This window comes from Aquarana catesbeiana, linkage group LG06 (assembly GCF_042186555.1).
Source record: "Aquarana catesbeiana isolate 2022-GZ linkage group LG06, ASM4218655v1, whole genome shotgun sequence".
Classification (NCBI taxonomy): domain Eukaryota; kingdom Metazoa; phylum Chordata; class Amphibia; order Anura; family Ranidae; genus Aquarana; species Aquarana catesbeiana.
Genome location: NC_133329.1, coordinates 370,965,670 through 370,979,165, shown reverse-complemented (window position 1 = coordinate 370,979,165; position 13,496 = coordinate 370,965,670). Strand labels below are relative to the sequence as shown.

Below are 13,496 nucleotides of genomic sequence, written 5' to 3'. Positions count from 1 at the left end.
TATACACACTCCTCTCTCTCCTTTACGTTATACACTATATACTCTCCTCTCTCTCCTGTACGTTATACAATCTCCTCTCTCTCCTGCACACTATACACTCTCCTGTACATTATACACACTCCTCTCATCTCTCTCCTGCACACTATACACTCTCCTCCTGTACGTTATACACACTCCTCTCCCCTGTACATTATACACTCTCCTCGCTCTCCTGTACATTATACACACTCCTCTCTCTCCTGCACACTATACACTCTCCTCTCCTGTACACACACTCCTGTCCTTTCCATACATCTCTGCACGGTTATCGCTTCACTCATGTCACCCCCTCCCCCTTTCACTGCCCCGCCCCGCCCCAAACTCGACGTCACTGGCCCCCTCAGCACCCCGCCTTTTCCGGAAACCCTCCGCCCGCCCCCTCTCGCTCATTGGATCGTGCCGTCGCGCCCCTCCTTTGTTCGTCTCCGATTGGCCCGCGGCGCCGCCCATCAGCCATCCTCACCAAGCCGCCCGTCCCCTCCCTGGCTGTAGTCGCGGAGGAGGAGGCGAGAAAACAAAAACAATCGTTCGGGGCCGCCATCTTGGCTCGGGGGGCTCTGTGGCGGCTGAATGGGGCGGAGAGGAGATGAGAGGAGACGGCGGATGCTGCTACACGAAGAGGCGCCCTGAGCGGCCCGACCGGAGACACTGAGCCGCCTTCTCCATCTACCCGACACCCCCCCCCCGGTGTATGTGTGACTTCTTCTTCTTCTTCCATGGGGGCCTCCCGCCTACTGCTTCTCCTCACCCTGCCCTCAGGCTGGTGACCCGCCGCACGTGCTGGACCTGACCCGACAAACACCCGCCTCGCTTCTCCCTTCCCGGACCCGTCTGTGTGCGAGAGAAACCGAGAGAGAGAGACCGAGAGAGAGAGGAGGCCGGAGACATGGGAGCCGCCGCCAAGCTGGCCTTCGCCGTGTTCCTCATCTCCTGCTCCTCAGGTAAGACCCCCGGCCTCATCCCCATCCCCGGCCTCATCCCCGGCCTCCGCTTCACCCCCCCCCGGGGATCCCCGTCCTCTGATTTACCCGGAGGACTCCCCTCCATTCCACACTTCTCATTAGGAGTCATCCCCTTCCTTACCCCAGGAGTCATCCCCATCCCCTTCCTTACCCCAGGAGTCATCCCCATCCCCTTCCTTACCCCAGGAGTCATCCCCATCCCCTTCCTTACCCCAGGAGTCATTCCCATCCCCTTCCTTACCCCAGGAGTCATTCCCATCCCCTTCCTTACCCCAGGAGTCATCCCCATCCTCCGCTTCCCCCTGAGGAGTCATCCCCATCCTCCGCTTCCCCTCCTCCATGATGCTTCTATTCAAGACTTCATTGCCTTCACCTCCTCCATCCTGACCTCTATAGACACACCGTCCATCCTTCCCACAGTCCCTGGGGTCAGTCCCTGGATCTTCTATCACATGTGTGTCCTGCCAGGGACTGGAACTCCTCCTCATCACATTTTATTTTAGTAAACCAGGAAATCAAATCTCAGGACAGACATGAAGACCGTCCACCATGTGTGTCCCTGGAGACATCGGACACATGGAGGGGTCTCTTCTGACTCCAGGGACCGTCCCCTGGTCCTCATGTTTTGTCTGTGGAAATATACTCAATTTACAAATAACCTGTGTGTGTGTATGTATGTATATATGTATGTATACATATATACACACTCACACGGACTGTCCTCATGTTTGTCCCTGCATTTGATTCCCTGATTTGCATTGTTAAAACTAAGATATTATTTATCTTAGTTAAAATAAAAAAAAAAAAAAGATAAAATATATATATATATATATATATATATATATATATATATATATATATATATATATATATATATATTTTTTTTTTTTTTTTTTTCTCTTTAAACAATGGGAATCAAGTGCAGAGACAAACATGAGGACGGTCCCTGAATGTATATCTAATAATGTAAATGATCTTCACTCTCAGATGGACTCTTTTTTTTCCTCCTGATCTTCATCTGGTAGAGGGAAGACACTATTTATTTACATGGTGTCTTTCCTCTTCCAGGGACAGTGTTTGGTCCTCATGCTTGCCTATGGAGATAGATCCAATATTCACTCTCCCATGGGTGAGTCTGTGGTCCCCGTGTTTATCCCTGAATGAAAATATATACAACAATGCAATCCCCCTGTCCTTGTGTTCCTCCATAGATCACTTCATAAGGTAAATGGACAGTCCCTGGTCCTCATGTCCCCTAAATAAATGAATTGTAAAGTATTTCCCTTTCCTAGGGACTATCCTCAGGTTTGTTCCTGAATGTAAACATATTTAATAATGCAAACAATATTTACTCTCCCATGGGACAGTCCCTGACCCTCATCTTTGTGTGTATACATATATATAATTTTTTTTTTTGTGACCATGGGATTTTAATGCAGGATGTAAAATCTTCATTATCATATTATGGGGATTTTGTTCCCGGGATATTCCATGCCACAGGATTTCTGTAAAGGCCTTAATAACCACCCATGGCACGCTTCTAAAATTCGAATAGGTTACCCAGGAGTTTGGTATTTCTGTGCAGGTCATCTGTGTGATGGGAATCTTTATCTGATTACATTCATCTTCTGTCATAGAAATGGTTACAGTTTCTTACTTGAAATGGTTACATCTTGCTGTATAGAAATGGTTACATTTTGTTCTATATTGTGCTGAATAGAAATGGTTTCATATTCTTACATTGCATCTTTCTGTATAGAAATTGTTGCATTTTCTAATATATTGCTGTGTAGAAATGGTTACATTTTCGTACATGGTGCTGTATAGAAATGGTTACATCTTGTTGCTCATTCACTGCCTGTGATGTCTTGTGGTCAGTCCCCACTGCTATGAGCTGTCCCTAAGATTTGGGGCACAGCAGGCCATCTGTATGGTACTGTGTGGTAAAAATCTTTGTTCAGTGTTCCTGGAAGGTCCCTGCAATTGAAGTTTTCTCTCCCTGGATTGTTTGTCACTGGGATGGGATTTCAGTACTAGTCAGCTGTGAGAATATGCTCCTGTCTTCTCCATTCAATGGCTGTCCAGTGATATCCATGTTCTCCCCTCTCCCGGGGACAGTCTCTGGTTCTTAGGTTTGTCCCTAGATCTGTTTGTGATCACAGGATTGCAGTACAGGCCATACAGGCTTCATGATCTGTTAATGGCGATCCTCACAGCTGTCTTTTCCAGGGACTTTGTTAAGATTTGTGTTAAAGGGTTATCAGTTGTCAGGATTCCAGTAAAGACTAGCTTGTGCTATAACCTTCATGACATGCATGAGTTCATAACCCAAGTTTTGAAATTGCGGTACATAAAGCGATATGAGCAAACAAAGTGATTTATCATTTGGTGAAAGTATCAAGCGATGCAACGCGTGGTTGTTTGTCCATGCTTTGAGGGGCTGATTTACTAAAAGCAAATCCACTTTGCACTACAAGAGAACTTGGAAGTGCAGTCGCTGTAGATCTCTCTCTCTCTCTCTCTCTCTCTCTCTCTCTATCTATATATATATATATATATATATATATATATATATATATATATATATATATATATAATTTTTTTTTTATGTGATTTTTGTCCTTGAGTTTTGATTTATTTATTTTTCTGCTCTGGGATTGCAGTACAGGCTGTAAAAAATATCCTCTATTACAGTGGTCATCAACCCTGTCCTCAGGGCCCACTAACAGGCCAGGTTTTCAAGATAACTGAAATACATCACAGGTGATATAATTTGCTGCTCAGTGATTGCAGTATTCTAGTCTGTATCTCCCCAAGGTAATACATAAAACCTGGCCTGTTAGTGGGCCCTGAGGACAGGGTTGATGACCACTGCTCTTAGATCATTAAATGGCAACTAAAGCTGGCCATACATTATTCAATTTCCTTTAGATTTAACTTCAGGTATGTAGTGCAAGGGCCTGCTTATTTGCATACAATGTGTTTAGGTTTGACCTCATATTATATGGCTTTGGTAAATCTGAAGGAAAATTGTATAATGTATGGCCAGGGGCCTGTGATTCCCAGGGACAGTCCTTGTTGTGTAGAGACCTGTCCCTCAAACATTGATGGCAGGCCATCTCTTCTGTTAAAAAAAAAAAAGTCTTGTTTGGTGAGATGGTGCGGGACAGTCTCTGCAATGGAAGGTTTTTCTGTCAGAATGTTGGTCCTCATCCGCTGTGCTGTGGAATGTTTTCCTGTATAGTTCTGTGGTTCTCTAGTCCAATGTATAGTTCCCATCTCTGCCTAGTTTCCAGGGACAGACTTTGGCTCATAAAACTATTTGTTAGGGAATTTTCAGTAAAGACTGACTGTGCCATGAAATCATTTCTTCTGGCTTGTCAAATGCATATCTGTTCATTCTTCATTGCCAAGTGTTCTTGGCTACCAGGGACATGTTTCAGGATTTGCATTTTTTTGTAGTTAGAACTATTTTTCTTGTCATTAGAAATATACACAAAAAAAAAAAATCATTGCACTGTCAAATGTTTATCTGCTTGTCAATAGTAGACCTTATTTATCAATGTCCTCTCACCTTGATTGAAGAACAGTGGTTAACACGGCAACATTTGCACATTGAAAGTGTTATGAGTTGGTATGTTTGTGTGTTCTGGACTTTCATTATAATGTTGTGCAAGATGGGCTTAGTTTCAGCAGAAGTGTCCCTGCAAATGATATGGAAATGTTTGTGCTTACAGAAGGGGGGGTTGCATTCAATGTATTTGTACATTGCTGTGGTTCTGTAGCTGTGATGGGATTAGTTTTTTCTAGGTAGTAAAATATCAACATATGCAATGTGGATATAAAAAGTTAGGGTGTAAATTACAGATCATATGACTTGTCCTGGTGCAGTTTACTAGTCCTTGACACCTGCAGCCATTGCAGTGACTTTATCATTTGAAATAATTCCCAGCATATCCTGTCATTCTGAGAATCAGTGTTCCGCCACAGATGTTGATTTGAATAAGTACCTGAACTGTGTAGGGACCCACCTATGCTTGTGCTGTGTGATCTTATATTTATTGTAGTGTAGGGGCCCCATTTACATTCATGTGCAGGTTGGGATGGTTCTGGAGCAGCAATATATGTAACTAGCTAACTTTGAAATTGTGGTTCTGCTGGTTCAGAGGTGGCTTTGTGCAAGTATCCTACGACTTAAATGTGTAAATGCATTACTAGACAGCCACAGGTTGCAGAAAGCTGGCTTCATGTCTTGCTGTGTGGTTATCCAAAATGCCAGGGGCTGATTTGGGTGCTTGATTACATGTATTATATTACCATTTTATTCAAGGTGTATAAGTTTGCATTTTGTAGGTTTTTTCTATGTTCTAAGGTTTTCATTGTGCATGTTGAGGGGGCAAACTGCAACAGATTAACTGTGTAGTATTGTAATGCTGTCTATAGTGTGTTTTTAAAGGATAACTTCACTTTAAAAATACAAATAGTAAGTGCACAATTTTTCCAGGTAAAAAAATTTGCATTTGTTGTGTTTTTGTGTAGGAGCCTGGAAAGCATTGCACCCTCAATCTGCTGACTCCTACAGACTGTCAGTGTAAGCTGTCTCCCTGTACATTGTATGGAAATGAGTTTCATGCTGATGGAAGAATCAACAGTGCCTTTGTAGTTCATTGAGAACTACAAGCAGGCAGCCTCAAAGGCTGTCTGCACTTGTAGTTTTCACATTTCATTCACAGAACTCTGAATGAATGATGTGGCTGGGCATTTTTGTAGCAGCGAGCGGGGGGAGTAGAACTCCTGCTCACTGTCACAAGGGGGGGGGGGGTTACGGGAGCCGATGCTACAGTATCAGGTTATACCCTGAATATGGGTGTAACGTTATGAAAGGTGAACTTTTCCTTTAAAGTTCAATGTTTGCTGAGTTTTTAGGAGCCTTTCATGGCGTATGCCAGGGCTATTCTTTTCTTTTCTTTTTTTCTAAGAGGAACCCTCGATATAACTTTCAGGTTTTGGGGAACCACTGCTAAAGAATAAAATTGAACCTGGGGTGAGCGGGAAGAATGCCCTCTTTGCATTCTGCAAAAAACAAAGTTATTGTGTCCTAGCGCTGGCTCTTCCAAGTGGCATTGGCCCCAGAACTTTGCAGGCACCTTCAAATGGGAGCCACAGCTCAGAACTCCTAGCCACTTCTGGAGGAACCCTAGGGGGGTTCTGGTAGTGATCCTGCATTTGCAAATTCTGTAACATAATGTTGCTGAATTATGTATTTCTTGTTGTGGCTTTTTATATGTTATCATTTTTAAAGCACAAAGGGATCGCGTGTTACTGATTACATATACTATAGTTTGACTAGTTCTTCACTGGGTTCCCTTGATGTTTTATGGGCTTTATGCCATGGACATGTAAAGCAAATTCTTTACAGCGACTGTGATTTTGTGTATCTGGCACTTGTATTTCTGCAGAGAGTAGTGCTATGTTGCTAATATTGGTTACACATGATGTAGTGCAGTTTTATGTTGTCTGTAGCAATAAAACATGCATCTGTTAAAGCATTATTATGGGCCTTTCCATGTTACAGGCATAGTCTTGTTAGGGCCTTGAATTGGTAACAAGTGTGAGTGAAAGGAAATGTTTATGTACAAACCATTGCCACATATACGTATGGACAAATAGTGGAGACCTTCTGTTTAGCAGGGGATCTTGCAGTTTCTAAGTTGCATGGTGGCATGGGTACCATGCCCGATCCCCAGATGTGTGCCAGGCTGTAATGATGTGTACAGCATTAACGCTCTGGTGGCTGGTCATGTGAAGGCTGATGGCAGAGCATTTCAGGACAGCTCTGCATGTGCAGCACGTTTCTGAAACCCAACCTCTATTGATCGTGTTTCTGTCTTATATCGTGAACAATTCCCCCCCCCCCCCCCCCCCTTCTCTGCCTGGGCCGAGATTGACATTCGCGTAATGTGCGTGTGCATTTGTTCTTGCGATGGATAACTGCCTGGAACGCCCAAATAGTACACATTAAAAAACAGCTGTACATTTAACGTTTGATAAAGCATCTCGCTCTAAGTGGCTTAAGCAGGTGGCTGGCTATAGGCAAACATGTAGCACAAATCCTCTCAGTGACAGATATGTTGCTGCAGTTGCATTTCTCACGTAATGGAAGGTGACATTCTCGACTGGGTAGAATTTTTTTTTTTTTTTTTTCTTTTTTCCTAGGATTTTGTAATTTTTATGAACTTTTTCGAATTTCAATGTGTGTGGGTTTTTTTTTTTTTTTTCTCTTAACATATTATCTAGAATGAGTTGTCACGTGTCAATGCTTTGCTGATCTACTGGTTGTTAACAATGTCAATGACATTTAAACATCTACGGTCCTTTTAACTTAGAGCAACAAATCAAAATTCATAGTTTTTTCTTCCCTTATATCTTTCATCTGTGGCATTTTATGTGAAAACAAATCTTACAAATATAGAATGTATAAAAAAAAAAAAAAAAAAAAAAAAAAAAAAAAAAAAAAAAAAAAATAATCATCTGACTAATCTAGTTTAGTGACATTTCAAGTGAACTGTGGTTCCACAAGGTTACTTTTGTTTGGGCTACAATGTTAAATAAGCCAGTTAGTCAGTATTAAAATTTTAGACAATCTTTTATTAAATTAGAGTAGTTCCAGCCTGTAAAAAAAAAAAAAATATAATAAAAAAAGAAGTCAGCCGATACAAATGCTGTAGCTGCTGACTGTTAATATAAGGACACTTTACCTGTCCAGGGATCCTGGAATGTCTGCACCCCAAGCTGATCCGTCCATCGGCTCCTGGGGCAGTTTCTGACATTGTCACTAAGGGAAATGGGAAGCGAAGCCTATCTTCACAACCTGTTTCCTGCTGCGCTTTCTGAATGGTCCTGCTGTCTTCTGGGACCTGTGTATCCCAGAAGGCAGCGGGGGGTGGGTGGAGGGGAGGAGTAGGGGCTTGGAAATTTTGTAGATGGCGGTGATCTTACCCAGAAGTGGAAGTAGGTACCTGGTTTTGTCAGGTCAGGTATCTGCTCCCCTCCAAAGGTGCCAGATGCGGCAGAGGGGGAGGAAGCAAACAAGCGAACCTTCCCCTTTTTGGGTGGAGCTCTGCTTTAAGGGAAGACAAATTTACATCGATTGCATTAAAACCATACACGTATTAAGCCTGGTACACACTGAGTTTTTTTCCATTCAATCCAGCGCGTTGAACGAAAAAAAAAACGTCCGCTCCGTTCAGAGTCGCTGTACTGACAATCAAATGTTAGTACAGCGATCTCCCCTTCTGCGCTATTGTGTTCTGACAGGGGGACGCCCCCCCCCCACCAGAACACTCTGGTCAGCCATTGATTTTCCAGCATGCTTATCCGACAGAAGCCTGCCCAAACGGCTGCCATTCACACAGCACGAATGTCGGCCGTTTTTTATTGTCGCCCGACAATCGGCCCGAGTGTACAGGGCTTTAGCTTTATTTGCTGTGTTGCACTGCGTGAAATTTCCCAGAATCCTCTAGATCACACAGAGTAATAGTTTAGAAGGGCACAAAAAATGTGCATTTTGTAGTTTGTGTTTCTCAGCATGTGCAGCCTGCAGTACTTTGCAAACATAGTGATGCAGCACATATGTTAACAGACTGATTTAGAAAAGAATGAGACTTATTTTTACTTCAGTGTGCATTAAAAATGCATACAAAGTGGAGATATCGTATACTGGTGTGCCTTAGAACCTGAAATTCAGGAGCCAGGCCAGTCTAGGATCTAGGAACTACTTCCAGGACCCTGGGGACCTGAGATTGCATTTATCACAACAGACAGAAGTCTTAAAGCCAACCTCGTAGTACAATGAAAGATCTTCTCAAATTGCCTGAGGTCCCTCCCCTTTTACAAACCTCGTACTGCTGCTGTGTTTGTTTACCTGGGTAAAAAAGTTATGTTTACTTACCTTCCCGCCTAACCTGTATTTAAAAAAAAAAAAAATCTGTATACATAACCTATTTTTAATCTGCTCTGGTCACGTGATCCTGCAGCATGGCTCCCCTTAGTCAGTGGGCGGCTGCTGCAGGGGGGAGAATGGAGCGGTGACAATGGCTGGGCCCTGGGAGCCTATAGGTGACGTCACGGCTCCCAGAGTTCACGGCCATTGTTTAATGCAGGGATATGCAATTAGCAGACCTCCAGCTGTTGCAGGACTACAAGTCCCATGAGGCATAGCAAGACTCTGACAGCCGAAAGCATGACACCCAGAGGCAAAGGCATGATGGGATTTGTAGTTTTGCAACAGCTGGAGGTCCGCTAATTGCATATCCCTGGTTTAATGCTTCCTGAGCCAGAGCTGTAGAATTGCATGCCTGGACCAGTGTGGATTAAAAAGTGGGTAAGTACACACTTTTTCCCTTATCGTCTTTCAGGACAGCACTTGATGCTGCTGTCCTGAAAGACTCATGGAAAACAAGTTACCGGTAAGTCTAACTTGAATTTTTTTTTTTTTATATAGGATAGGTAGAGAGGGAGGGAACAATTTTTTAAATAGTTAGGCTTAAGTGCTTTTTTCCCGCTTTATTTTGTATTTTTTTTTTTTTTTTTGTTATGCTGTTTGCTGCATTTTGCTCAGAAGTAATCACGATAATATGGTAGTGTATGTTTTGAACTGCTCAGTTTCTGTATGCAAGCCTCGTCTTGTCCCAGCATTTGATTGACAGTTGGCCGCCTACATCCTAATGACATATATTTGCTGTTAGATGGCAAGCTGGCATACATTTTGGTCTGTGCGATTGTGCTGTAAGGCCTATGCTTCATTTTTTTGGAAAGCCATGCAGTTGCATGGCTGAAAGGCCGCAGTGTTTGCTAACAGAAGCAGTCTGAATGTTTAATGTCTGATTTATCTGTCCCTTCCAGCCAGTGGAACGTGTTCTGCTTCGTTGCTGCGGAGTAACCGTGGCACAGCCATTGTCATTCAGCTCTAATTTCACTCCTTCCTCACTCATGGTTAGTTAGGTTCAGTATTGTTCAGTAAAAGGCGACGTTCAGCTGTATTTGTAAAGCTTTCACATCTTAGAGAGCTCTGCTGAATAGATCCGTTTCCTTGTGGTTATTAAATAGAGGGTGTCTAGTCCACTGTCTATAGTAGTATTGATTGTGTGACTGTGTTGAGCTGTGAAAGTTCAGGTTTTACCAGAGATGGACCAGTTGAGAGCCAAAGCCTTTGTTTAAATTGAAAAGCTTAAATCTTATCAATTTTACATGTTTTATTCTGCCGCTTTAACTATATAATTGTCTAAATCAGGAAAACAGTGTTTTTGAGTCCCACCAGTCTGAAAAAGACGGCCCCTTTCACACATGCGGACCATTTAGGTCCACCTGATGTCGACGGATGTCAGCGATGGAGACTTGTCCGCTGACCTCCGCTCCTCTAAATCCAGACGGAAGGTGGTCCTATTTTCCATCTGTCTGGTGGATCGGATGAAACCCGACAGGCGGTCTGTTTTCATCGGATCTCCCCATAGAGGAGAGCAGAGATCTGACAGGTCTGTCTCTGCACACTGAGCGGAGACGGACCTGTCATCTGCCGGCTCAGCGGGATCGATTCCCTGCTGAGCAAGCGGAATCTGTATAATGGATCCACATGTGTGAAAGGGGCCTAGATTTTGTGAATTTTAGTACGAGTTCCTTCCTGCTGCAAAAAATCTCTGGTCGTGTGACCTTTTATTGCGTAATGTGGTGTTATAGAAACTAGGACTTCCAGTATTTTGATGCTGTACTGAATGTGGAAATCCAGGCAAACGTAAAAACCTAATCTTTATTCCGGCAAACAATTCAAAAAGAAGCTGGTGTGCTTGAAAAATGCTAACATAACTTGAATCTCTTTATAGTACAAGATCTTTATTTTATAAGTTCACTCAATTCTCTGCAAAGATTGAGGTTCTGCTTGGAGTCGAGCATTGCATTGCACATCACGGTCATCCTAACTTATCAGTTTGGCAAGGGATGGGGAGGGGGGATGATATCTAAGTGGGAACTCGCCAGCAATGTGGTGTCCAGCTGGCTGGAGCTAGGGAAACCAAACAGGAAGTTTAATATGCTTTTCTGTCCCCCCTGGTTCATAATATTTCATCTCTGTGCTTCTAATTGCATTGCAGGCAGACCATGGCTGGTGGGAGGGGCTGCACATAGCTTCTTGATTAACAGCTGGCCATCCTAAGTAACGCCCACATGTGATGCTGATCCTCCTCTATTGAAAGAACTGCAGTCCAATGAATGAAATGGGTGGGGGCAGAGTTGAGCTGGGGAGGAAAGGGCTAGATGATGCTGGTTGTCCTCCAGCCAGGAAATGAGGTGGACTGTATCTGACTTGCTGCAGTGTGAGAGCGGCCTGTACAACTGTCTAAGACAGAAGGAAAGGCTGGAGTTCAGCTTTCATAGTAATGTTGCCCTCTGGTTGTACAGTGTGACAGGGGAACTTAAATCACAAGGGTGGCAGAACAAAAAGACACGTGTTTTGACAGGTATGAGAGTTTACATTTCTGCATGTCAACTGTGTCTTTAAAGGCCATTTGATTGCTTTTGCTTTAAAGGAGAAGTAGGGCAGAAGCTCTTTTGGCCGTATTTTCTTTGTGGGTCACTGGGTCACCCCTAAATTGCAGGATGTTTCTTGACTTGTATTTGTCATCTTAAAGGATAAGTTCACCTTTTACAGAAAATCTGTAAGATGAACTTACACAGGACCCTGCCTCCAAATCACCCCCCCAAGCCCCCCCCCCCCGTCCCACTATACAGAAGTCCCGCAATCACCCACTGTGGGACATCGAATCGCCGGTCCGAGGATTGGAAATCCCCGCTGCTTAATCTTCTCCATAAAGGTATGTATAGGAGGCGTTCTAATTGGTCGACGGGTTCTCAGGATCCAGAAGAAAAGTGACATCAACCCAATGGCACATCCGTGGCGTATTGGTCCCAGCACGCTGGAAACGGTATTGGAATTGGGCTTTAAATAAAGGAGCAATTTTGTGTCAATTTTGCTTTTTTTATAGCTTTCAGTCTAATAAATAATCATATGGTATTAAGATCTACAGAAATCTGCCACCCACATTTTGGTTGTTTGCCAGGTTTAGCAATCAGATCTTGTGGTGGAAATTGTTGAGAACCACTGCAGATTATATTTTTAATTGAACAACTCTTTAGATTAGATGTTTTCATGTGGGCTGTTCAGTACAATTCATTTTTTTATTTATTTTTTTTCTATTTTAAAGCTTCCAAAATTGCCTTAAGTATGCCCAGCACAATAAGTGTGCTTTCATGGAACTGTGTGTGGTGCACAGAGCAGACAGCTAAATATAAACTTTCAGTGTGATATTAGGAGAGTAAAAGTTTAATTTTGGTTTCTATTGAAGTAGAGAGCTTGTCTTGTGTGATTGAAGATGCCGTACACTTCCTGGTGCTTCCAGTTAGAGGAGCAGATGACTGTCACCAATGATGTGTTTTTGTCCTAGAAGCCAATCACAAGGCCCAAACACTGTGAAGCTACAAATAATCGTGGTCTTCGTGTCGTTCCTCTCCTATTGATGGCGCCACAGTTCTTAGCATTTATTTTGCATGTTTCAGTTATTTAACTACACTAATGCCGCGTACACACGGTCGGAATTTCCGACAACAAATGTTCGATGGGAGCTTGTTGTCAGAAATTCCGACCGTGAGTAGGCTCCATCGGACATTTTCTGTCGGAATTTCCTACCGAACAAAATTTGAGGTCTGGATCTCAAATTTTCCGACAACAAAATCCGTTGTCGGAAATTCCAATCGTGTGTACACAATTCCGACGCACAAAATTCCACGCATGCTCAGATTCAAGCAGAAGAGCCGCACTGGCTATTGAACTTCATTTTTCTCAACTCGTCGTATGTGTTGTACGTCACCGCGTCCTTGACGTTCGGAATTTCTGACAAGATTTGTGTGACCGTGTGTATGCAAGACAAGTTTGAGCCAACATCCATCAGGGAAAAAAAACATGGATTATGTTGTCGGAATGTCCGATCGTGTGTAGTGTGAAAGTACATCACTTGGCTGTCCTGCTTGTGACTAAAGCATAGATGGATCAATATTCGACCACTTCAGCAGGGACCAGCTGAATTTCAATCCATTTGTGGCCATTGCCTTTCGAGGGGAGTTGATCTAATCTAATGACTGACGCCTTTCGAACAGGACTGTTGGTAATATTTTGTTCATTCGGGGCTTCAGCACTGATCAGTGTATTCCTGTCAGCGGAGGAATTCCCACTGTTAGAATACAATAATGCAGTGGGGGGGGGGGGGGGGGGTTGTTCATTCACCTTGTGTGTATGAGGGAATCTGTTCAGTGGTTTTTTTTTTTTTTTTTTTTTTTTTTTTCAGTTAGACCATTGGTTGATCAAAAAAAAAAAAATGGTATAATCTAAAGCCAGCTTGAGAGGGGAAAAATCACTATAAAATTGACAAATGTGAAGTACTGATCGGG

General features: G+C 43.2%; 1 protein-coding gene across 2 annotated transcripts in view; it reads left to right on the top strand.

Annotated features, from left to right (window-relative positions):
- The first annotated feature begins 504 nt into the window (after positions 1-504).
- Positions 505-13,496, top strand: part of ACVR2A (activin A receptor type 2A) — an 83,257-nt gene continuing 70,265 nt past the window's right edge. Inside the window, exon 1 of one of the 2 annotated variants that reach the window (XM_073634221.1) lies at positions 505-980. In XM_073634221.1, the coding sequence (XP_073490322.1) occupies positions 926-980 (55 nt within the window). In that variant the 5' untranslated portion in view covers positions 505-925. The remainder of the gene's footprint in view (positions 981-13,496) is intronic. The other variant, XM_073634222.1, reaches the window with a different exon arrangement.